This window comes from Accipiter gentilis, chromosome 30 (assembly GCF_929443795.1).
Source record: "Accipiter gentilis chromosome 30, bAccGen1.1, whole genome shotgun sequence".
Lineage (NCBI taxonomy): Eukaryota > Metazoa > Chordata > Aves > Accipitriformes > Accipitridae > Astur > Astur gentilis.
Genome location: NC_064909.1, coordinates 14,090,283 through 14,115,393, shown reverse-complemented (window position 1 = coordinate 14,115,393; position 25,111 = coordinate 14,090,283). Strand labels below are relative to the sequence as shown.

General features: G+C 42.7%; 1 protein-coding gene across 2 annotated transcripts in view; it reads right to left on the bottom strand.

The window, feature by feature from the left end:
• The window catches only part of MIA3 (MIA SH3 domain ER export factor 3), a 28,328-nt gene extending 4,807 nt beyond the window's left edge, over positions 1 to 23,521 (bottom strand). The window contains exons 1-18 of one of the 2 annotated variants that reach the window (XM_049833950.1): positions 23,328 to 23,521; positions 22,435 to 22,568; positions 16,965 to 17,051; positions 13,006 to 15,955; positions 11,777 to 12,061; positions 10,066 to 10,175; positions 8,672 to 8,803; positions 7,400 to 7,421; positions 5,183 to 5,271; positions 4,951 to 5,028; positions 4,750 to 4,860; positions 3,806 to 3,877; positions 3,492 to 3,596; positions 2,566 to 2,688; positions 2,332 to 2,455; positions 1,375 to 1,430; positions 1,203 to 1,293; positions 933 to 1,071 (exon numbers count right to left, since the gene is read on the bottom strand). In XM_049833950.1, coding sequence (XP_049689907.1) covers positions 933 to 1,071; positions 1,203 to 1,293; positions 1,375 to 1,430; positions 2,332 to 2,455; positions 2,566 to 2,688; positions 3,492 to 3,596; positions 3,806 to 3,877; positions 4,750 to 4,860; positions 4,951 to 5,028; positions 5,183 to 5,271; positions 7,400 to 7,421; positions 8,672 to 8,803; positions 10,066 to 10,175; positions 11,777 to 12,061; positions 13,006 to 15,955; positions 16,965 to 17,051; positions 22,435 to 22,568; positions 23,328 to 23,478 — 4,859 coding nt within the window. In that variant the 5' untranslated portion in view covers positions 23,479 to 23,521. The remainder of the gene's footprint in view (positions 1 to 932; positions 1,072 to 1,202; positions 1,294 to 1,374; positions 1,431 to 2,331; positions 2,456 to 2,565; positions 2,689 to 3,491; positions 3,597 to 3,805; positions 3,878 to 4,749; positions 4,861 to 4,950; positions 5,029 to 5,182; positions 5,272 to 7,399; positions 7,422 to 8,671; positions 8,804 to 10,065; positions 10,176 to 11,776; positions 12,062 to 13,005; positions 15,956 to 16,964; positions 17,052 to 22,434; positions 22,569 to 23,327) is intronic. The other variant, XM_049833951.1, reaches the window with a different exon arrangement.
• Positions 23,522 to 25,111: the final 1,590 nt, after the last annotated feature.

Sequence of the window (25,111 nt, the reverse complement as noted above, 5' to 3'; positions counted from 1 at the left end):
AAATGCAGGAAGTCCTTCACTCTAATCAAGAAGTGCTAACAGGCAGTGTAAGTTCATAAAAGTTTTAGAAGGAATAGAAATCCTTCAGAGAGGTCAAGAGGGAGTTTTCCTTGAAAGGTGGACTATCCTTCACCTCTCCATTATGTGTTTACTACACCTGGATCCTGAAGTTATGAGGTCAGGCAGTTTCACTACTTAAGTGCTGTACAGCCTCAATTCCTTAGCTTGTTCCAGTCCTGTACTTCGCCCAAAAATACCACACTTGAACCTTAGAACTTTCAACTGCTTCTCCACCACAATTTCAGCTTTCTTACAGAATTTAGCTGAAAATGTCCCTGAATCCTATCTCAAATTTTCCCCACAAAACTGAGATGGTATTACAGACATTTCAGTAAGTAAGCAAGCAAGGAATGAACACAGATAGGCAACTAGTTCTTCACTGCTAGCAATTCATTCATCTCAGCTGTCACCATGAACTCAGCCTCAATTTAGCCCTTTGAGAATGCAAAAAGCTCACAAGGCTAAATACTAAGTTTCTACTTTATGAGAATTAGACTCAGTGAGCTGAGATCAGAGTAACTGACACAAATCTTAATGGCCACTATATTCTCCTTGACAATTTCTGGACAATGTAACAAAACAACCAGAGAATTTGCAGACCAAGCCACCCATCTCCCCTCTCCAAAAGTTGTTTGTTTGTTTTTTTAATTGTAGAAGGCAATATCGTGTGTGTAAAGTGACAGTCTTTTTGGAATCTCTTGAATGGTGGAAAAAGTAAAAAAGGGGTACTAGCTTCAACCATACTGAAACGGTAGTCATCACCTTTCATTCCAAATACAACTTCAAGTTATTTGATCCTTCTGAGCAAAAAGCATTTGGATAGTGCCTATGATATAATATGCTACGTTGTGGAAGAGTAATGCAAGGCTTACTTCTGCAGCGCCATCTCTTTCTGCTGGTAAAGTTCACCAAGAATCTCCACTTTCTGCTGTAGTGTTTTGCATTCATTTTCCAGTCGAGCTTTGGCTGACTGGAGCGAACAGGAGTCATGTTCTAATTTTTTTATTTGCTCTGTTGGAGAAGCAAAGGTAGGTGAGAAAGTTGAAGGAAGTTGCAACAAGAACCATTATGCCACTTAAACACTATTTCTTTTTAAACCACAAACAGCATTTCATCCTAAGCAATTCTTTTGCTAAGCCTACCTTCCAGCTCATGTCTTGCTGATACTTCATCACTCAGTTTGGATTGCAAAAGATTTCTGTCTTCTTCAACTATGGATAACATAGTTTTTACCTGGAAAGAGGAGCAAAAAGTTTATGATCTTAGGTGTACCAGTAATGTGGCTGCATTTATTAGATATCTTGTGCAGCATACCCTGGAGACATCCATCATCTGCTTAATCTGAGTCTTCATCTTCTCACTCTCATTATCTAGAAGAGAAAAATATATTTGTTTTCCCTGTTTCTTAACCCCCAATTCCCTGGACTCTACAGCTGTTAAAAATAACACTCTCTACACTTTAATCTGGGATAGATCTCCTTACATGGTCAGAAAAGAAGGGGAAAAAAAAAAAAAAAAGAGGTGGAGAACAAAGCACAATAGCAATTCCATAACCAGCACAACAGAACTATTGGATTTATTCAAAAAGGCGTGCAGAAGATTACTTCTTGTCACTTCTTCTAGCCACCACACTAATATTAATGTGAATGCGGTATCTGCTACTGGACGTAGTATCTGAAAAATCAAAAAGTGGGAATTTCCAGCCCACATTAACCATATGGTTAGAAAAAAGGAGAACCCCCCGCCCCGCCCCCCCCCCCCAAACCAAAAACCACAGGACTTCAAAACCAGAGATGTAGCAAATACATGTGCAACATGAGGAATGACAAACTGCCTGAGTAGTTTTGAAAACGTCTATCTCAGTCTTTCAGATTTAAAAGATGTGATTACCTAAATTAATTATCGATCCTGAGGAAAGCACAATACTCATTAAAATTTCATATTAAAAATAAATGTAGCATAACAACAAAGCTGAGATTCTCAGCTTTCGGAATGTTCTTAATTACTAACCTTTATACACAATCTTTAAAACTGTGTCATTACACTTCCAATATACCTAAAAGGCAATCTAAAAGCAATTACTGGCCTTTTTAATGGTTTCTCCGTTCAGTCAGGAGAAATTTTGCATTTGAGGATTAAAGCTGGCAGTCTCTTAACCCACAGGCAGCTACATGCATGGATTCCCTCATTCCCCATATGACACGACATGAACATACCACTGCATATGCTTTAGCCACTGGATATATCAGCCAGCTGGTAGGGTTACTGTACCTGGCAGCTCTCCATTGGCCAGATCGTCTCCTGTGCTCCATTCACACCCTTCGCCGTCCTTCTTGGCCTCAGATGCTGAATCCATATCGAGCTGCTTCAGCTGCATAATGCAGTTAGTTAAAACCTAGTAATGAAATCAAAGGTTCACTGAAGAATCACTCTGCATTTTGTAAAGTATTTCAAAGTATTTTATGATGTGTAATATTTAAAGCAAGCTTGTTATAAAGAACCTACTTCAATTTCATTTTCCTTGTAGGCAAGTGCTTCTTCTATGTCCTTCTGAGATTTCTGATACAGTTTGATCTGCTCACTGAGCTCAGTATGCCTCTCGCTCCAACCTTCAGCTTCTTTTAGCAGCTGTATGAAGCACCAAGGCAAGATGATTACTTGTTTTATTTTTAGTAAAAGGTATATGTAATTAAAGTCTATTTTACTGCCAGTTCTGGTGATAACTGATCACCACAGGTCACAAATAAAGAGTAAAATTCACAGTTATCACACTCATCACTAATCCATTGGTAGAACTGGATGCTGGGAATCTTTCTGCAGTTTATATTATTAGGTGATGTTACAAATTTAACATTTTCTCAGCTAATATCCCAACATCAGAACCAAACTGCTCACACACTTCAAAATAGGAGGAATTAACTGCAGTCCAGATGTAATCAAATCACATTCCTTTAAAAGGCCATCTACTTCATATGTAGAGAATGAAAACAGACAGATATTTACAGTTATTTGTAAAAGAACTGTCATAACATTTCAGGGCTAAAGGTCCTCCCCATTTAGCTTAGCTTCAGTATTGCTTTTTGGCATTCTTTACCATTACTTCCTCCAGTCCTGATCCCAAGCAGCAATCTCCCGATCATGCAGTGACTACTATATTAGCACAGACTTTCTGTGAGGTTGCTGACAAAAACTGAATCACTGGAACTAGCAAAGCCTTTGTACTGAAGACATGTGGCTCACCTGCACGAAAAGCCTGTGCAGGCAGGTGCAAGGGGTTTAAATTTTATCTTGAAAATAGGAAATGTGGAATTCTGACACGTTAAGAAAACAAAGACACACTGAAAGTTATACTCAAGAAAACCAGGAATAAAGCCCCGATATTTTGATCAAAAGAGAAACTTTGAAAGTTGCCTGGCCTGAGCATAACTTACTTGCTCCTTGCTCTTTTTCAGCCTAGCATTCTCTTCCTGCACATGATTAAGCTCGGATTTCACCTTTTCTTCACTTAGTTTAGCTTCATTAAGGGCTATCTGCACCTAAATATGAAACAAAAAGGAACAAAAAGACAAAGTCAAACTGTAACACAGTAAGAGCTATGTATTACCTGGTAAAATGTAAAAGAAAAAGGTATATATGCACAAACAAGACGGAATCTGCCAAGCTAGCATTTTCTATTATATTCTAGATATGAATTTTCCTGGTACAAGAGCTTGTGACTGTTGAGAGGGTGTAGATAATGCTTTACCTCTGAAAGCTCTACAGAATGCACACTGATAGCCTCTTGAAGTTTCTCCAAGGACTTCTGGGTTTCAGAGATCTATATAAGAAAAAAGCAGTGATTTTGCATTAGCCTGGTACATGCCTTAGCCCAAGTAATTATTTTACCTGTGTAATTTGGAAGCATAAAAGGAAAGTCAAAACTACCAACAAATTTCCATTTAAAGCAGCCATTAAACTAGCAGCAACATAGCACTGCATTATCAGCAAGGTAAGAAATGGTAACATACAGCACATTAAAATCAACTTCCCCCTGTGACTGCCTGTTTGTGGCTGTGAAAGTTCCCTGTACACCTGCACAGTCTAGAATGAAAGTAACACGTGCTGCTGTCATTAGCAACAACCTTTGATCAAAGCAAGACCAAAGAACTTGTTGGAGCTTACCATTACTACAGAAAAATCAGGCTTCAGGAAGAAGAAAAAAAAGAAGAAAAAAAAGAAAGAAAAAAGAAAACAAATACCTCTGGACAACAAGAATGAGGGGCAGCTTAGAGACCTTCACACTTACTATAGAACTAGATGCTTCCTCTATGTACAAGAAAACATCCCTTACCAACCTGAAACTTTCAGCTCGTATTGTAAAGGAACTTCCTGGCTCTGGCTAGGAAGTATTAGACTAGCCCACGACTTGAATACATTGGTTTGTGTGTGAAAGCACATAACCACAAGTCCATCAAGATCTTACAAAAGAAAAAAAATAAATTAAAAAAAGGTAAAAATAGTAATACAATCAACAGATTCTCCCCCTTGAGCTTGGGATGAACCTGAAACTTCATTTCAGTTCTCACATCAAACAAGATGTGGTTCATCTTGTTTGCTCTACCTCTATTTGATTACCCATGAGGTTGTGACCAGCTTTTAGGGCACATTAAGTTAAGGACAATATCAGCCATGAGTGTGATCGCTCTTAACCTTGTTCTGTTTCTTCTCATTCTTTTTTCTCTCTGTTTCAAGCATTGTGTGCAGATTTTTTACTTTGTCATCTAGCTGACGATTTGCTTCTTCCAGTCCTTTGACAGTGTCCTTAAAAAAAAAGAAGTAAAAGACCAACTAAAGCAAGCTATTTTATTAATGTTTTTGCTTTCTGTACAGAGAAAGTTAACCGTTTCTTACCTTAAGCCCTGCAGTTTCATCGGAGAGAATGTCTTTCTGTTCTTGGGCCACTTTCACAGATTCTTTTGCTTCTTTTATCTAAGAACAGAAACAACCAAACAGAACTGAGGAAATTGTCAACATAATATTCAGTAAGAATAGAAAATAAAAATATATTAGCTGTTGCATTAACTGTCTCATTAAACCAATAACAGAAAATTAGGAAGCAACGGACGAGAACCTAAAACTATACCTTTTGATCGTATTCTGACATCTTTTCTAAAATTTCTGTTTTTTCTTGCAGAAGGTTTTTAATCTTTTCAGCAAGTTGCTTTTCAGTCACTAGGAAAAAAAAGAAAGCTTACAGTAACTGTACTTCATATCCGGGGGGGGGGGGGGGGGGGGGGGGGGAAATCAGAGCTATCGTTACTACCACTTTAGGGAACATTTTCAAGTAAGGACTAAAGCATAAATCAGGATAGTGTCAGTTCCCCAGCAGTCAGACCTTTCTACAGGAGTCTAAGCATGTCCAGCTTTCATTTAAAGTTAGGATTGAAAACAAGACAGTAAAGCATTGAAGACTGACACAAAGCATATAGCTCTTGCATCCACTTCACAGAAGCTGGTCACAGAACGCACAGTAGAGCAGAGTAAGGTGCTGGCTACACAGGTGAGTTATGTTCAAGGGAAAAACTGGCAGCGAGGATGTCAGAGCAGTCTCAGACTGCTGCTGCGACACTCAGGGAGATGCAACACCTTCCCTAACAACCACCTCTTTCTGCTATATTGAAACTGAATATTTGGCCACCAAAGATAACAGGATGAAAGCTCTGAAGGACCTACTGGGAACAGAAAAGAGACTGTCAGCTAGCAGACAGCATCAGTAAGCCTCAAGGAACTGTATCGCTTTCTAACAGACCTCAAAAGGGCTGGGACTAAGCAACAGTTCTTTAGGCATGCATTTGTTTATCAACCTAAACAAGTTGCCAACCAGCCCTTAGGATTCAACAAAAATCTTTAACGTACTTAAATTATTTTATTGCAAATTAATTTGAAAAACAGCCAATTGTCATTCTTTTTCAAGTCCTAAACCACTCCTGTATTTGAACACCCCAAGCCTCGTTTGCCTCACAGCAAATCTTGCAGCACAAACAGGAAGCACTGGTTGTTCCAACTGCATCCCAGAGGGTGCGATGGCAACTGCTGCTCCTCCTTCCCCTCCCACATGAGAGCTTCTGGGCCAGAGGGTCCCCAGCTCTTCCTGCTCCAGGGAGAGGAGAGCCAACAACCAACCGCTGAGGTACAAGATAGCTCTCAGCAGTTTAGAGGGGGCAGAAAACCCTGTATTAGCTTGGTCTCCCAATTTTACTACTGTTATGAAGAATGGACAATAGATTTTATCTTTGGGGCTCCAAATGTAGTCTATCTTTTAAAACTTTTTTGTCACTGTTAATATTCTTCTATTTTGGATAAAGATGTTAATAACAATATGACCTTTACCATGCTTGAGGAGTATCTATTTGTTCTTACCTTAGTAGTTTCTATACAGTATCATACAGAAGAATATTTGGGTGGTTGGGGGGGATTAGACCTACGTTCCTCATTTTTTTAGGGCAGGCTGCTAAGTAATTTCTACACCACCAATACCAATGTTCCCCCCCACCCCACCCTAATAATTGTTCTGTAGTGTAGAAATCATCTTACAGATCTAAAATGGATTTTTTCAGCTCATCAACTCTGCGTTGATTGTATAGAAGGCAACTGCAGTATAACTACAATGAAACTAGAGAGGAATGACTGACTAGTATGGTTTGTGAGGAAGAAAGAAGCAGAGTTCATGTGAAGATAATTCTTTCATATTTTCATTTTGTATTCAATTACAAATTTCAGCAATCACCCTACTTTGCATTCTATTTCTTTTCTATTCAGTTCAGTTTAATTTTATATACTTGAAGCTAGAGAAACACTCGTAAAAAGCAATGTGCTAGCCACAGGAATATCTGCATATTTAGGTCTACTTTTAGAAGGTCTCTCTGCAGCTGCACAGCAGTCAGTTTCAGGCTCCCCTCAATCCAAAAAGGCAAGAGGAACTAGCTACTGCTTTTTGTGAGAAGCAACAAGCAAAAGCAGATCTACTGCTAGTCGGAAAACCAAAACAAACTTTGCCCCATTACCATCGTACCAGTAAACCAATGGATCCCATTTATGTTGAACAAGGTGGAGTTTTTCCTTGCCCTTTAATTTGCAGGTGCGAGCTGCATTGTTTCTCCTAATCAAAGCATTATCAAAAGCAAAATTGAAATCCTCAGATTCAAGTAAGTATCATCAACTGGCCTAGCTTACATTGTAACCTTAGACTTAGCATTCTCCTTGAAAGGGAGTGAAGATGAATACTTGGTCCTCTGAAACAATCTTCAAAACTTTTACATGCCTAAACATCAAGTACACTGAAAAGCACAGAGAAACTTACCTTGATAAATTCTACTCTTTACCTACAGAAGAGAGGGGGGGAGGGGGGGGAAATAAATTAGCTATAAAAAGTGATAAATGAAAAATTTTATTATTTTCCCTATAGAAAAAAGTCACCACTTATACACAGATTCAAAAGTATATGGAAAACACATCTATCACTGCCAACAAGAGTGTTGAATAACACTACAAACAAGCTTAAGCTGTTTTCTAATAAAAGCTTCTAGGTTAATGCCCTGTCCTACAGCCTTAGTAAATGTCTGTTTACTCAGTCACTAAAAGTATAGCAGTAACTGCCCACATCCAATCTGCAACAAAGAAAATGAAGCCATTTTGCATCAAGCAACAGTCATGAACTTGCAAACACAAAAACACTTGCATCCCAGTTCTGATCCTTTTAAAGCAATCTATGTTTACATGACAGTTGCTCATTTCGAAATGAACACCACTGAAGAATAATTTCAGAAGCTTTCTTTTTATGCTGTTATATTAGCACTATTTTGCATTTGAAACTGACCTAGCGTAGTCAATATCAAAACTAAGCAGGGAAAAAACTACCAATATTGTTACAGATAATATTTAGTTTTATTATTTTTGTCAAGCAAAGATAAAGTATTCCACAGATTTCCAGGGCATATCATCACTGAACCAGACAGCTGTAAAATAAACTGTCCTATTTGATTTTCACCTTAGTTCCCAAGGAGATGCACTGCTATACTTGAGAGCTGGTGATGGTATTTTTCTTGCACAGAAAATTATCCATGTAGGAAAGAATAGGACAAATGGAGAGTGAGAATAAGAGTGAAAAAGGGGCTCTCCAGTGAGAATTAAAATCAGGTGTTTAGGTTTCTAAATGCAGCACCTATAAGCAGCTGTGCAATATGAAGGGGGGAGGATTAACTGCTTGTTTTGGAGAAAGTCAGCAACAGGCTCAAGCACATGGAAGGCTTCTCATTTCAAAGGTATGCTGACCCTTCCCTCGGCCTTCTTGATTTACATCATACCCCCCTATTCTGCTTTCGAAACTGGCCCTTACTAAAAAAATCTTCAGTTAATAGCTTAAAGGAAATGCTTCTTAGCTTGAAGAAAATTACAACTTACTTTAGCTATTAAGCCCAGCACGTAGTTCACATTAATGCTCTAAAGGAAAAAAGTAAAAATGCAGAAGACTACATATTGCTTTGACCCCGGTAATGCTGAAACCGTTTAACCATACAAAAGACTGCGCAGTAAGTGAAATATCAGCAGGCTTGCAAGCATAAAGTATACTCACTGAAAGGCAGGTTCTCCAGAAAATTATAGCAAGCGTGGCAATTCCCACTAATGCAGTGATAATAATAGGCTCCCATGGAAGTCCATGGAAATCAGGCCCAGGACGAATTTCCTCTGGCAGGGTAGCAACCAGCTGAAAACCAACAGCATTCACAACTATGAATATGTTTTCATTAAATACTCAGGCAAAAGAAGTAATCCGCCACATGCTTTTATTCCTCTCATAAAACCAGAGAACCATCTAGAGCTTTCTTGCATTTTTTCTGTAAACTGAAAACCGAAAATGAAGAAAACCACAAAGCAGCTCGATGCTTGCATTTCAGTTCAAAAGTCTGAGTATCTGGAAGACACCTGACAGTAACAATCTGTTGGCAAAGAACAGCTACACCAAAATAAGCCGATGCCTGCATTTTGCATTACACAGCACTAGCAGTTATTTGATCTGTTTCCAAATAAAGCTATAAGGATGGAAAAATATAGAAAAAAAACCCAAACCAACCCAGCCCTACACCTAGATATTTGTAACAACCCAGTAAAAGCAGCTCAGGTGTTTTCCCTGCTGTCACCCTGGTCACAGGGTCATATGTCATGTGTCTCGGTGCTCTCTGGCCTTCAGAGAGACGTATGACAACCGCCTGAAAAAGGTGAGAATACCTGGTACAGTTTACAGGGCTGATAGAGACACGGCGCTCGGAAAATAAACTGTACAAGCCACGCAGAAATCGCTGCCTTCTCCCTGGTCGCAACCGACAGCGGCGTGAGATTAAAATGAGGGCAGACGCTTCCCCCCGCAAAGCCCAGCCTAGGGGCGAGCTGGTGTTTCCCCAGGCACCCTCTCCCCCCAGGGGCCGGGGTGCGGCGAGAGGCCAGGCAGCGATCCCTGCCCGCGCCGACGCCAGCGGACGCCCTCGCTCCCGCGGGATTGCCCCACATCGCGGGGCGGGGGCGAGGAGAAACGGCCCCTTCACGAAGGCGGCGGGGCCGGCGTACGGCGGGGGTGACCCCCCTCAGGGACGCGGAGCAACATCCGCCTCGGCCCGTCTCGCTCGGGGCGCCGAGTCCCCCCCCCCCGGTTCGGACCGGCGGAGCCCTTCCGCCGCTTGTCACGGCCGCCCGCCCGCCCGGCGGCCGTTAACGGCTCCTCAACGGCCGCCGACGCTCGGTGCGCGCGACAGCCCCCTCCTCCCCTTCCCCCCGCGCACCTGCAGCAGCCGCCGCGCCGGGGGCTCCGAGAGGCGCGCGCCGCCGCCCGCGGGGTCCATGGCGGCGCGAGCCAACTTCCAGGAACACGTCAGCCCTGAGTGACAAGCCCCCACCCCCCTCCCGGCCCGCGCGCGTCATCGGCGCGCGCCGCCGCCGCCGCCCGCATGCGCAGCCGCCATCGCCGCCGCTCACCTGCCGCAGGAGCTGACGGGCCGCGGCCGCAGCGTCGCCGAGGGCTCCCCGTGAGGCGGCGCCCGCCTCTGCTCCGCGTCCTGCGGGCCGCCCGGCGTCCTCGTCGGAGTCTGGAGGGAGAAGGGAGAGGGGTGTTACCTCACGGAGCGGCCGCGCCCGCCTCAGCCGTCGCCAGCGGGGCCTGCTGACAAGGGAGGGCTGCAACGGGGAACGCGCTTCTGCCCCTCTCCCCCCCCCCCCCCCCCCCATGCAGTTTCTGCGGCATCTTAGGCGAGATTTCAAATTACGGTTCCCGGATCTCCAGGGCACTGAAGAGGCAAAAGTCCTTAGAAAGGGTACTGATATTCCACAGTCTGCTTCAGAAAAGGTACAGCAGAAAGGGACACAGATAAACAAAGTCACTTTGCCAAGCCTGCCTCAACACATACAACTTCAGCAGCACGTCAACAACAACAAAGCAGCACACACTCTCCCATTCTTAATCAATAAACCTACGTCTTCTAATAAGTGTACAGCACTGTTAGTACGGCGTAAGTTTTAAACCACCTTCACTTCTACCCTGATCTGAAGCCTGTCTCCTCTCACTGCTACTGTTGCCACGAATTCAGGTTAGCAGATTCAAATATCCACTTGCCCAGCCTGTTATTACATTGTGCGACAGTTTCTGTGACAGGGGTTCTACAAGCACCTGCCCTGTTTCTTCTCAGCACTTCTAGCAGTCGTCATAGGAATTCCTAGCAAACAGCATTTAACCACCATTAAGGAAGGAATGGAAGATGGTCTAAAGTACAACTGAACATCCAACTGCTTAACCACATAAGTAGTCCATCACCCACTTAAAATTCATTAGGTGTCTTTGCATTCAACCTGGAGTTTCCCTCAGAACTTAGAAGTTGCTCAAAAGTGCGTGGTGATGGGCATGGTACAGTACTTCAGTAGTGCACAACAGCTAAGCAAGATGTGCCTGAATTTTTTCTAAACAGTCAGCAAAGACAGATTTATTAAGCATAATCAGAGGTGAACGCAGAACAGCGAAGCTGAGCTTAGCACCAAGAATGGAGTCAAAGGTAGTTTCATGCCAAACCAGAGCTGGGGAAGATGATGGCAATAGGATCCCTCCTTGGCATAATGATGAGTCAGCACACTTGCTCCAGAGGGAGAAGGCCTCAGTGGAACAGTCTCAAACATTTCTCCTACTCCAACAAACACCATAGCCAGAAATTATTGAACTGCTTGAGGGAAGCTATACTCCATCTTTCCTGGAAAGTAATATAGCCCAGAGTCACAGGTTAAAAAGAGCAAGAAGAGACAGTGCATGATTCGATAGCCTAACGGTTAGACTGGCAGTACCCCTGCAAGGAAGGGGAAACCTGGGCTGACGGTATGCTTCCAATGATTTCTGCTCTTTAGCCACTACCATCCCGAGATACAGTCCACCAGCCCGAGCACAGAGGTCTGACTACAACGCTTACCGAAGAACTTCTCTTATTTCAATAGTGCAAAAAGCTACTAGAAAAACCTCTGTTGAGACGAGTGGCAGCAATACAACACTGCCACTAGAGGGACTGTCACGGATTAGTGAAAGCCATCAGGATTACAGCAACACACAATGAAAGTATTAACGAAAAACCTTGGTATTTGCCTAAAAGCCATTCAACCATGCCACTCTTTAATAGCAAAGGAACAAAATAACCCAATTCCAGATGGTTACCTGCAGCAATATCTTCCCTTGCACTCTGTCCTGAATCAATTGACCCAAAGGAAGTATCTTCCAGCAGCGATCCTCTTTCACTATCATACCCTTCTTCGGCTTCTCTATTATCCAAGAAGTTGGCCTCTTCATGCTCAGGTGGAACATCAACCACCCTCTTCTCCTCCTCCTCAGTAGGCTGTTCTGGCCTCTTATCTTCAAGTGGCTGAAATTCCTGATTTCTTTCATCAATGGCATTTGGGTTTCTGATGGAAACTCTGTCATATTCAGCCTCTTTTGCACCATCTGTGACAGACAGGGAGACATGATTTAAGCACTGAGCTAATGTGTATTTCTTACCCACAGCTGTCTCCAGTGAAATACTGCATTTGACAAAGCTTTCGTGACACTCTTTAAACACTTCAGCTTGTGTATTTCTTCCAATATATTCTCAATCAACTTTCAGTAACACCTAATTAAATGTTTATATGGAATTTATGCAAGATAATAATGAAACATTGAAATTATAACAATGAAATATTGCAAGGTGAAATATTTTCATCATCCATGACCTTATCAGAAGTCACATGCTTAACATGTACTACTGTAAAAGGAGCCTTGCTAAGAGCATATCTTACCACCTCGCACATTGATTAGAAAAAACAGCAAGTTTGCAGCAGACTCTACCATTGGTTCTTCCCCCGTCAAAAGATTTGTTTGTTCAGTATTTCTACTTATACACTCTTTTATGAATGTGGGCAAAAATATGATAATAGAGGCACCTGAGATTTTAGGTGCATAGATTTAGTGCCTGAACTTTGCATTAATCACTGGATCACTTATAATTAGGTGCTTGCTAGTTCAGAAAAAAAGAGGGCTCTAAACCCTCCAGGAAATTCAGCACATTATTATATGTGAATCCCTATTTCTTGAGGAGGAGGTATAGGCATGACCTGAGTGGCTCCTTCTAACCACACCTATGCATGGATCCCACTTATCTTACACAGAACCTGGCCCATAAGAACGGACATGCCGAGCTCAACATTTTCTATCAGGATTTGTCCCTGGGCCACCCATCACAATGCCAAAAATAAGCATTAAAAATAAGCAAAATCCCAGCAGATTCCACAGGGCCTCTTTCAATTCTGCTCCTTCACCCTCTTCTTAAAGCTTCTCTGGGTTACACAGTGTTGTCTGAGATAGGGTTTTGCTTCCATTTCATCTATTTATTAACTAGTTCAACAACCTACCTTGAACATGCGGCTGATCATGTTCATGCTCTGGAATAGATGCAAGTGGGACACTCTCACTAGCAGATGAATATTTACTCCTTAAAGAATATATTAATTCTTGAATATCATCCATCAGTGCACTCTCCTCATCATACAAATCCATCTCTTTCACCACCTCCTCTTTATTTTCTGCCACTCTGGAATCCAGAACTTTTCCTACAACATCCATAATGCTCGATTCTGAAAACTCAAGTATCTGGTCCAAAGCTTTTTCTATATCTTCATTGTTAAGGCTTGCCTTCTGAGCAAGCTCCATCTCTACCTTCATGTCATGAAACATGGCTTCTATCCTAACCACGTGTTGAAGCCCAAGGTACTTTTGTAGACGTATTACACGCTTTTCATCAAGAAAATCTCTCATTATTGTGAGCCGCTTCACAGACTCACTGAAGTCTGTTACAGTATCATTTGTGGCTGCTGAGCTGTCCGGAGGGCTGGGGAAATGCACAGATTGCTGGTGGTCATTTATTGTATGCTCTAAGTTTTGCACCTCTTTTGAGTCTCTCTGTGAAATGCCCCCTAGGAGATGATCTTTCCTTTGGTAAAAGTCATTGTTGTCTTCTGTGTCAGGAGATTGGAAACTATGTTCTTCCACAGCTGATGGTTCCTCAGCTTCAGAAGACTCCTCATGATCTTCCATGATATGTTCCATCTCATCCAATTTAACATCTTCGCTCACCGGTACGTCAACCTCTTTGTTCCCAGTCTCGCTTGCATCTTGCATGCCAATTGCTTTTTTAGCTTCCTTAGAAAATGAGTTTGTTTCCTCTCCTGTTTCGTAAGTAGGATTTGCGGTTCCCGAAACAGCTTCACTTAGTACTTCTAATTCAGGGTTTGTACTTTTGGCATTTAGTGTACCACCCTGTACATTTGCAGCCCTTGCTTTTGACAGCTTTGCACTGGCAGCATTCTCATCTTCCAGTAGCTCTTCCTCTACTTGTTTCAGGTCACGGTCGTCTTCAGCATCTGGCTCTTCAGATTGCAATTCTGGTCTTAGTATTCTCTCTTCAGCTAAATTTGTGCCAAGATTTCTGTCTGAATCTGCATCCTCAGTACGAGCAGTTCCTTGCTGAGTAAGATTCTCTGTATTAGTATTCCGTGTAGTGCTTTTTGATTTTTCTTCAGGGGAACCTTTCTCAATGCTTTCTTCAAATACTGTCATCTTGCCAAGATTTCTTGAAAGCTCTTCTTTCATATCTGCCTCTGAATACTCAGTCTCATTTTCCCATGGCATAGGTTGCTCGACAGCTCTTCTATGACTTGGGACTCCTTCCCCTGCAGGGGTTTCTTTCATGTATCTCCTTTTTATTTCAGGTTCTTTGTGGAGAGAGGTGTTTTTCTGATCTTCATGATCCATCTCCCCTGTTTGTTTCAAATATTCTTCGTGACTTAGAAGTTCATTCTCCACAGCAGGCATTCCATGCTCCAGTTTCTCTTTCAAGAGGTCAGTATCTTCTAAGTCACTTTGAGATGCTTTTTTTACCTCTTCCACTAGTTTGGCTGGAACATCAACAGAAGGCTTGTTCTCAGCTCTTCCTTTCTCCTTTGTTTTCTCCCATAACTTTTTGTGCTTTAAATCACTTTCCAAGACCTCTTCCAAGGTGTCATCCTCAAACTTTTTCTCATCTTTCTCTATTTGAGCAAGTGGCACTCTTTCTGGACTTTTGTGGATATCACCAACAGATGGTTTTAAAGCATCTTGCTTGCTTTTAACAAATGATTTGGACTCCAGATCATCTCCTGGACTAGGCAAAACATGAGGATCAGGCACAGCTGTACTCTTCAGCTCTTCGGTACGTGACCTAGTTCTATCAACCATGAGCTGCTCTTCAAACTGTTCAGTTTCGCTTGTTTTTTCTTTTGAACCCAGATCACCTGTACCTACAGGTTCCTTTCTAAGGAGTTCCTTGGAGAGATCCTCAGGTTGAGTTGTTGCTGGTGCTTGTCTTTTACTAATTAGCACCACTTCATCTTGTTTCTCTTTTGTTTGTTTAGATTTGTACCTGTCCACACTTATACTGTCACCCAACTTCTTGCTCTTACTGAAGGCATCTTTAAGAATGAATGCATCTGAATCAGGTTCTTCCTCATTGTCTCTTTGGTTATTTAGCTCTGTAGCACCCTTTGTATCTTCATCAGGTTTGTGATTTTGTGACTCGATGCCATCATGTTCATCATCATCTAAATCCATTGGGGACGCAATTTCTTCCTCTGCCACAAAAGACAGCAAAGGGATTTCCTCAGACTGATCTGCAAAGTCTGGCTCCTCCTCTGCATCATAAGCATTAATGCTCAAATCTTCATTAAAATCATCTTCCAGTGATGTAACAAGGCGAGTCACTTCATCATCTGATACAACAGCATCAGCAGTTGAGTCAAGTTTTGTTTTCAAGTTCACAGAGAGCTCTCTGTTTAAAAGCATATAGGCATTGTCTTCTTCATTCTCTTTGTCAAGTTGACTGGTTTCACCCTGAGGAATACTAGTGTTTTTGGTATTTTCACTTTCTAGCCCTTTTAGTTTCCCATGTAGCATTCCTTTCAAGTGGTCATGTGCAATTTGATCTCCCTGAGATTTTTCTTCGTCACTGTTGACACTGGAGTCTTCCCCAGTATTTTCAGCTCCTTCTGTAAAAGAACTGTCTACTTCCTCTGTCATGGCAAAGGCTTCCTTGTCTTCTTCCGTGCTTAGCTCAAGATTGTCCGTCTCCAAAGCATCAAGAGACTTTAATGTATCAACCTGTTCAATCTCCTCATCTCTTCCGATTCCTTCAGCTGGTTTTGTCCCTGGATCACTTGATTCAGTTTCCTCTTCATTTGCTATCGTCTCTTGCAATGACTTCAAAAGGTCATCCACATTATAATTATCAAAATCATCCCTTCCACCATCAAAACAAACAAAGTCCGTTTCCTGAAATGAAAAACAGTATGTAGTCACAAATATTATTTTCTTTATTACAGTGATGAGACCAAATCCACTTGGTTGGTTAGAGAGAGACACAGCAGCACAGTAAATTACATTAATCATGCAGAATTAACCCATTGAGTCCTTAACCAAAACTCTCTTTGAAATCAGTAGAAGTTTTGCCCAAGGACTCTTAAAAACCTAAGTAAAAAGCTTATGTCTTAGCCCTGTCAAAGACCTCCTGGTGAGGAACAAACTGGAAGTCAGCGATGGAGTTGACAGTATTATACTTTACTCATCACATATCCTGCATTAAGAACAAGTCTATTGCTGAATGCCAGTGAGGAGAAGAAAACGAATGTCACTAAGCTTGTTTGTCACAATCCCTTTTCGCAGGTATCTCCTCAAATGACCAAGTCCTCCAAGCAAGAGCTGCCTGTCACACAATTTCTGAAAAATAAATTAAATAGCAGTGCAAGCCACTGAACATGACTTCATCAGGGTCTGAAGCTGCATCCACAAACAGGCCTTACTCACACAACTAGCTATTAGTGCGTGAAAGACATTTATGTGTGTAAGGGTTGAAGGACCAACTCTAGAATCAAAGGGCTAAGTGTATCAGGTTTTGTTTTTTTCTGATAGTACTTTAAACTTTGAAAGTTTAGGAAAAGAAACAATTCTGAATACATACCAAACAGCCTATGTGCGAGCCAGCTAGCAGCATTTCTAGAGCTCAGTCCAAACAGATTTTGTTAGAAGAAAACCAGAGTATTCCAGAAAAGAAAGATCAATGCCCACATTTTGGGCTGATGCTTACACACCCATCAACATACATAGCTGCACAAACGTTCCACCCTGCAACACACATGTGCATCTCTGCACATATGTAGCTGCCTACTAACAAAAGGTAACTACGGATCACCGATATTCCCATTCTCCTTCTCAGGGATTTTATTGAATGCCAAGGTAAGAACCATTAGAGAAGCCCAATTAAAAAATAACAAATAAGACTTACATCTGTTGGTAATTCTAGCTCCTCATTGGAATAATTATGATTTATTTCAAGTAAATCCTTTGGAAAATATCCAAAATCACTTCCAACCTGCCAGAAAACAAACACAAGCAAACAAAAAGCAGTAAAGCAGCTTTCAAAATTGTGTGACTTAAAACTCTCATTACAGACACTAGTAACAAACACATCAAACTCACTCTCAAGTATTTCTAAATGAAGTTTAACACAGTGAATAAAAGAAAAAGATTGGCAATACCTTGTTTATGCAAGAGTTTTCCATGATGTTTTATACTTACATTTCACAACATCCTTGTGAAGTTGGTAAGTTTTACTGTTTATGTTTTAAATCCTGACTTACAACAAATTATTAGGAGGACTGGAAGTGAAGCCCAAGCATTCTGGCTCACATGCTTTAATTGCTATTGTGTGCTCTCACTAGCACCACATACACCTCAAGTATTTTCTCAAGTAGTAAGCAGAAGAGGATCTTTGACTAATAAGATTTACATCCATGCACAGTATTGTAGCCTGAAATATGCTCACTTTGTACCTTAAGGAATGAAAAAATAAATTCTTAAAGCATATTTTAGGAAAGTGCAAAATTGTACCTGAGGTAATAATCTATTTTAAAACTCATGTGGAAAGTATACCCCTCTGCAAATGCATTGTTGCTCTTCAGTGACTAATACAAGCAAAAATCAGTTGCAGATGGCTATTTCCAAGCAAGTCAATGTGCTAAGCCAAGGCAAACACTAGAAGACAAGAATCTCTTATCAGTCACCGGATAAGATCTACACAGTAACGCTCTCACTTGAGAGTTCTGACAACAGCTGTCAAGAAGCCAATATTAATAGCGTGCTATCACTACGTAGATTAGATAATCCAGGCAATTAGAGCCTGGTGGACACACCTCCTAGAAAGGTACAGAGTTCCTAGATGACCAAAATATCTGGAGGAAAAAAAAAAAGTCTTGGTCATTTTCTCAATGTTTTTTTGTAGGAGGAAGACGACAACTGCCCATTTTCTTAAGAAGTTTGTTTAGGAAGAACACTCGGTTAAAGATAAAATTAAAAAGGCAACCAGTTATGTCAAAACAATTAGGGTTATATAGATATATGTATTGTTACACTGATATCACTGAAATAGGTTAAGCTGGGCTCAAGTTTTCTGGATTTACAATGGCATAAAAAAAAAAAAAAAAAAAAAAGAAAATTGTATCCAGTAAATAATATGTATTAATTGGGTTTGGTTTTTTTTTTGTTGTTGTTATGCAAGCAAAGTACGCACTGATACATTATAGGGCTTCCTTTTTTAACTATTTCTCATTCAAGTCTTACTTTCCATAGCCAATATCTCTGAAGTTAGTTACACATAAATTAACAACAACAACAAAAAAATCTATTACCTCCCTACCTTTTTTAAACACATAGAGATACTCCCTTATAGAAAAGAAATAATGTATGCAGGTTTATTACTGGGAATTACTTGGAATGGGAAATTAAACTAGACAAATCAAATCAAAAGCTTGCTCTTGTGTGGTATACTACAGTTTTATTCTAAATTGGCCTCTTTCTCTCTACAAACTTCTATTCCAGTTTTAAATTATCTTTCTGAAAACAAAAGCCAAAGCTTCAAAGTAGCCTCCTTACAGACTAATCTCCGTGACTACCATTATAATTAGGCATCACAATTTGAAATTCGTTTAGTGTAATCCAAGCTGCTGACCATACAAGTCCTCTGCAGTGACCCAGTTTGCCACTTATGTGGTTTATGAGCCATATGGGATCTGCATGCCCAAAATTTCATCTGCTCCTCTCTCTACAAGTACTCTCTTGTAAGGGAAAAAATGCCTCATTGTGCAAATAAAGGAAACATTCTTCATTCTCTACAGACATGAGAGAGGAAAGGCATTATGAATGCCAAGTAAATAAGGGAGAAAAAAGCGCATCCTTCATTTCCACTCCCTTCTCAGCTAAAATACCGTGGGTGGATAAAACACATAGCTGTGTGTACAGCACCTGTCCCCACCAGTGCCCACGTGTGACAGCCAGCTGTGGCAGATTCACCAACCACTACTGACCAAGAAGCCAGACCCTCACACCACCTACCTCAGTGACAAAAAAACAGGCAGCTGGGAAAGAAGATGTTCAAATGTTTTTAATCTTAAAGCCCACAACCCTAAAGCACAGGCATCACAGGTACCTAAAACTGCAGAACATTGGTCAAAGAAGAGTTGGTTTTGTCTGCCCTTACTGAACGCTGGCACTGTTAAGAAAACACAGAAACAATAGGAAAAAATTCCATGATCCTCTGGGTCCTCCAGACATACTCTGTCTTCCTGTCTTACCTTAAGTTTACCTCTCCTGTCTTCCTTTTTATTACCCTATAAGATTTGAAAACAAAAAAACAAACAAACCACCACCCAAAAAAAGCCACGATCTGCAGCCAAGTCCATTTCTTGTAATGTGAGGCCAGAAATAGTTCTCTCAACCTTGAATCAAAGGAATAAAGTTCAGCCCTTTGCCATAACATAAAATAACAACCTTCTGCAGCAAGAATTTAAAGTGTCTTTGTTGAAAAGTTTTGTTAAAAAGCAGCAGTTTTTACCTGGAATTATCCAAAGTAGTTTTGGAATTCTGGACCCTGCTAAAGATGAGGGCAGAGTACAGCAGAAACGCATAGGATAAAAGTCTACATAAACACAACCCGACGGTGTAAACGATGTGAGGTGAATGCTGAAGAGGAGACTAGTTTTAAAGCTGGACACAGTGCACTGGACAATGAGAGTAACAGGTGTGCTCCACCCTTTGGCTTTGGGAAAACAAAATCAAGTATTTTCCTGGAACTGACTTATTAATGAAATTCAGAACATAAATTCACTATCAAATAATGGTCATAGAATACTGTCCAAGCATTTGTCTTTGCTTTATTAATGAGGTTCAGATAGCTCTGCTAAAAACTGCATTCTATATAATGTATATAATAGCTGGGTCCCAGAATTTTTTCATATGCAAAATACTCACTGAGCTCAATGGGAGTTCTGCAAGCAGTAAAGTATACAAGACTGGGATCATAAAATAAAGGATCTATTTTGTTAAAATACAGCATGCTTGCTGGCACAGGGGAAAAAAAAAAAAAATCAACAATGGCTTGAAAAGGGCAGAGTAAATTAGAAAAGCAAAGGCAAATAAAGCCCAGACCCAACTGCTATAGATTTTTCAGCCTTGGTGAAAGGCTTCTCTCTTATCAGATCATCTCCCTTTAGGTCAGAAATACTATTGTATTTCTCATGGCTCCTCAAAACTGATTTCAGGATTAGAGTCTGTATTTACAACTTGTTTGAAATAAGCCCCAGGTTGCAGTAGTTGAAGCTTCTCATACACACGCTCCCCTAACCTCTGCCCCCCTGATCTGAAGACCAGAATACCAGTTATCCCTTGATTTCATAGTTTCCATTATGCCCAATAGTTTCCCCCAAAACTTTAGGGAATGGAAAAAGGCAGTAGAGTAGATGCATAGGATCAAATGATACACACGAGCACACATAAAGTCACGTGACGAGATCCCAAAAAGACTGTGGCAGAAGGTAACATGCCTTCCATTGGAATTTGTTTGATCACAGACATCACTAGGTAGCCTGTTTTTAATTAGCAAGCAACAGCCTTCCCCTAGCTCCAAGACTGCACACAGCAGGCACGGCTGGTCTACATAAATCAAGTTGTCCCGCCAAATCTGGCATGGGAAATCAGTCACACTGCATGAGAGAGACCCCAGAGCTACCTGTAAGTCAGGGACAGGGTCAGATGCGCCAGGGCCCTACTCAACACGCAAGGGTAGGGGTAGGCACTTCTGACCCCGCTGCAGCGTTTGCACGCTGGTTGTTGCAGTATTACAGTTAATGCAGAAGCAGTCAATCAAACCAGGGAAAAATGAAATAAGGGTTATAGCCACCAACTAAAAAGAATTTAGTCTGTCATCACTGCCCTAAAAGGAACACAGAAGATAGCACAACACAATTAAAAAGTGACAACAAATAAAATGGAGCTCTGCAATTCTTTTAGATCTGCAAACTTCAGCTTTTACTTGTTAAACTTAAAGCAAACATCCTTTTAACTTGGAGACACACCTAACTGTTGCACGAGCTTCCTATCAGTGAATAGTTGAACTGAATATTAACTCAGCAATTACCTTAAACCTGCTGTCTGATCTTGCAGCCTGCATTACACCTTGTCAGAAGATGGAAAATTGGCCCCACGCTGCTACTCTGCGTCTTGAGAACTGGCAGCCCTGGAAACCTGTACCAGCTAATTAATCAGATTATTTATAGTACAGTACGCGTCAGAAGGGAATTACCAGCATGATACAATTATAAACTCTTCTTTAACCACGTGCTGCAGTTTTCTGCTCTCTTCTGTATCATTCTAATTGGATTCAGCTCCTGCTGAGAGCTTGGCTGTCCACACCCCGCCTGAACAGGTTAGAGAAAGTGATACATCCTGATTTTCAGTAAACCACTAGTCCCACAGTCAACACCCAGGTGCAGCTTTGAGCAGCCTAGACCACTGTCACAAGCAATTGTCTATCCCTTGTAGAAGACCAGAGTAAGAAAGGAGGTTGAAGTAAATGATTTGGACACAAAACAGTACATAGGGGAAGCGGTCAACAGGGACGAGGTCTAAGCAACCTCCAGACTGCCAGCATTTTTAAGGGAAGTCCACAAAAATTGCTTTTCCTCCAGGGTATCTGTGCTCTGCTTCTGTCAGGCAAATAAGGTGTTTATCATGAAAGCTGAGAGGAGCTCTCTATGAAATAACTGCAAGTACGGGGACACTCCTTTTCCATTAACCCTGTCTGGATTGCCTAAAGAAGAAGACAACTCAGACAAGGCCACTACTCTGCAAGCTGCTACAATGTGTTACTGAAGCTGAAAGAGAGACAGACCTTTTAAAAGTCGAAGTTAATTCTCTTTAGTTTTACTATTTTCCCTCCAATTCTGCATGCAGCTTAGATAAAAAAGTGGAAGACGGCAGCTGAATATTAGGAAGAGAAACGTGATTAAAACATGGACATGGAACGATTTTTAGCAGGATTACAAAGAGCACAGGATGAGACCACATCAGGGGTAAACACAAGCGCAGGCTTAAGCCTCCCTAGACAGGGAGGGAGGCTCAGCTTCCAGGCAGACTCCTGGGCCACCACATACAGTGCTGCAATGAGAGGTTTTCCACACAAAAGCAGTTTTCTAACAGTTTTTAGCACACATTAGCATTGCCCATTTTTCACAGCACTTAATGCCTTAGGTTTGATCAAACCGCACCCCATTTCACACTGGTCTCAAGACAAAATGGCATTCGTTATGTTATTTAACTATGCTCAAAACCTTAAGTGTTCTACAAAGCAAAAGGAAGGAAAAAAGATTACCAACAGAAATCACCAAGAAGAGCAAACAGAACAAATGTTTTACAGTACTTACACTTCCAGCCCAAAGCTCGGTTGATTTTCCTATTAGTTTGTAATATACATACACCGCTTCTCCCTTCTTAAAATTTACAAAGCGACAATCTGGACCTTTAAAATCCTGCATTGCCTTCCCTCGGCACATTAACACTGTCCAAAGAAAACAAAAAGAAGAGTATTACTTTAAAAACAATAATAATAAAACAGTTTCATGAAAGGGGTCTTTGCTAACTGGCAGAAAACAAGACCTCCCTGCACGCACCAGTTTCCTACTTTCCAGACCGGGCCAAGAGATAAGAACTTAACTGGAAGTATAGCTAAAATAAGAGATAATTTTTTAAAAAACGCAAGCTCACCGATCAAGACAAGTGTTTGACAAAGTACTCGAGGATTACATTTCAGAAGTACGCTATGAAGCCAATTATTACATTAGACGGGCTGAAGGATGACATCTGTGTCCTAGTGAATCAGCCCTGAAATTATTCAGCCCATAAACAACACCCAGAGAGCGGGTTTATTACAAGAGGGTTTTGCAGGGGGGGGGGGGGGGGGGGGGGAACAAAACAAAACACAACAAACCAAGCAACCAGCCCAAGGAGCCGTGGGGATCTGAAAACTTGGCCGGCAGGAGAGGAACGACGCGCGTCGGCGCCGCGTTTCCATTTTCCCGATCCTCCCCGATTTCCCTGCCGAAGCCGGGGCGGGGGCTTTGGGAAATGCCCCCCCTGAGGCAGGCGACGTTTGCATCTCTCCCCGCAGCAACTTCCCCGGGGGCGGGGAGCTGCCTCCCGGCCGCGCCGAGCTCCGGGCACCGGGCAGGGAACACTCCCGCACCCCTCCGGGCGCTGCCGGCCGGGGGTCCCCCGCCATCCACCCCCACCATCCCTCGTCCCCGCCGCCCCCACTCACTGCTGCACTCGGGGTCGGCGCAGCGCTTGCGCTCGGCGAAGCGGCGGCCCAGGTCGGTCCCGGCGGCGGCGCAGAGGGGGGAGGGCGGCGGGGGTAGGAGCAGCAGGAGGGCGAAGAGCAGCCGGGGGTCCGGCGGCGGGGCTGCGGCCATGTTGGCGGGCGCCGGCGGCGGCGGGGAGGGAGCAGACACGTCAGCAGCGCCGGCGGGAGGGCGATGTGGCGGCGGAGGAGGGACCGGCCCGGCCCGGCCCCGCCGCCACGGCGGGAGGAGGAGGAGGAGGGCAGCGCCCGGATCCTCCCTCCCGGCGGCATCCCGGTCCCGCCTCCGCGGAGACGGAACCCCCCCCCCCCACACACACACACACACCGCGGTGCCGGGCAAGAGTCCGGCTCGTTTTCAGGCTCCCTCCTAGCAGGGGGCTCACCCCGCCCTGGAGGGGTGAGAGGGAAGGTCCTGCCCCTTGTTTGTGCTTATTAATGGCGGTTTTCTCTAGCAGGGGATCGCTGAAGCAACGAGAATAGCCCACAGCGGTCTGAGCACGGTGCGGAAAAGGTGTAACTGCCCCCCCCCCGCACCCCCCACCCAAGGGTAAGGATGCAGCGGATCCAAACGTGCACCTCGCTGCTCTCCCTCCTGCCCCACCAAGAAGTTCACATCTCCGCTCGAGAGGAGCAAGCATGTCATCTCCCCCGGCGACGTCCCGAAAGTTTGAGGTTAAACCTGCGGTTGAACCTGCAACAACTTGCAGAGATAGCGCTGGGGTCTGGCTCACTCACCCGTAGTCCCACTGAGGGAAGCGTAGGCAAATGAAGGGATGCACACCCAACTGCTGAAAACGCGGGCTCCCCAACCGGCCTGTTCTTGCCCTTGGGTAGCTTCAGCTTGCACTTGCTGCTACATTTTAACTATGAATGTTTGCAAACCACAAGATGTGCTACTTAAAAGCCTGCCTGCGCTTAACGATTCCCTCTTTTTCACAGCCATTACACATACATTGCTTTAGAGATCTAAAATGGCAGAATAACAGAAGTCACAATGGTCACGTACAGGAGAAAAACGAACAAAACTTCTTCTCCCTCCTCTTTTTCAGGCCCATGTTATTTGTTCAGCACAGCCCCTAACTGGATGAAGAGAATAAGAGATGCAGCCAAGAAGGGACAGGTAACACAAGAGAGTCTTCTTGCTGGTTTATCAAATGGGCAAATTTTTTGCCCCCCCTTTCCAAAGGGCAAATTCTGAAGTTGCTCCCAAAATGGGCACTTGGCAGAACTGATGGTCAAGGTGAAGGAGTCTGCTTTTTTTGTGCACACCAAAGGACAACTCTGGACAGCTGAGGGGTTTTTTAAAAGGCCCTTTTAAATGATGTATCACAAGAATTAGCAATCACCACTGCTAATTGCATTAGAGGCACTGCTTGTGTTCTTATATCCTCATGATTATTGATTTTTGCTCTGCATACTCTCATTTCCACAGCTCCATCGTACAGGGCCTGAGATCCAAGCTTAGTTACTGTCACATAATCTCTGAAAACCATGTAAGCGTTTCCTTTTCAGCCCCCATCTAGAGCAGTTTAATATTTTAATCACATTATGAAAAAGCATCAAGGCAGAAACAGGTATATTCCTTAGTGCTGCAATGAACAACTTCGGTACCTCTTTGCCAAATGTACCTTGGACATCCAGCCACTTCTTACAGACCGGTCCATCCCAACATTAAGCAAACATCCACACGCTAGAGAAATGCAAGAATTCATTCACCCAGTGCCCAAACATACTCTCCAGGC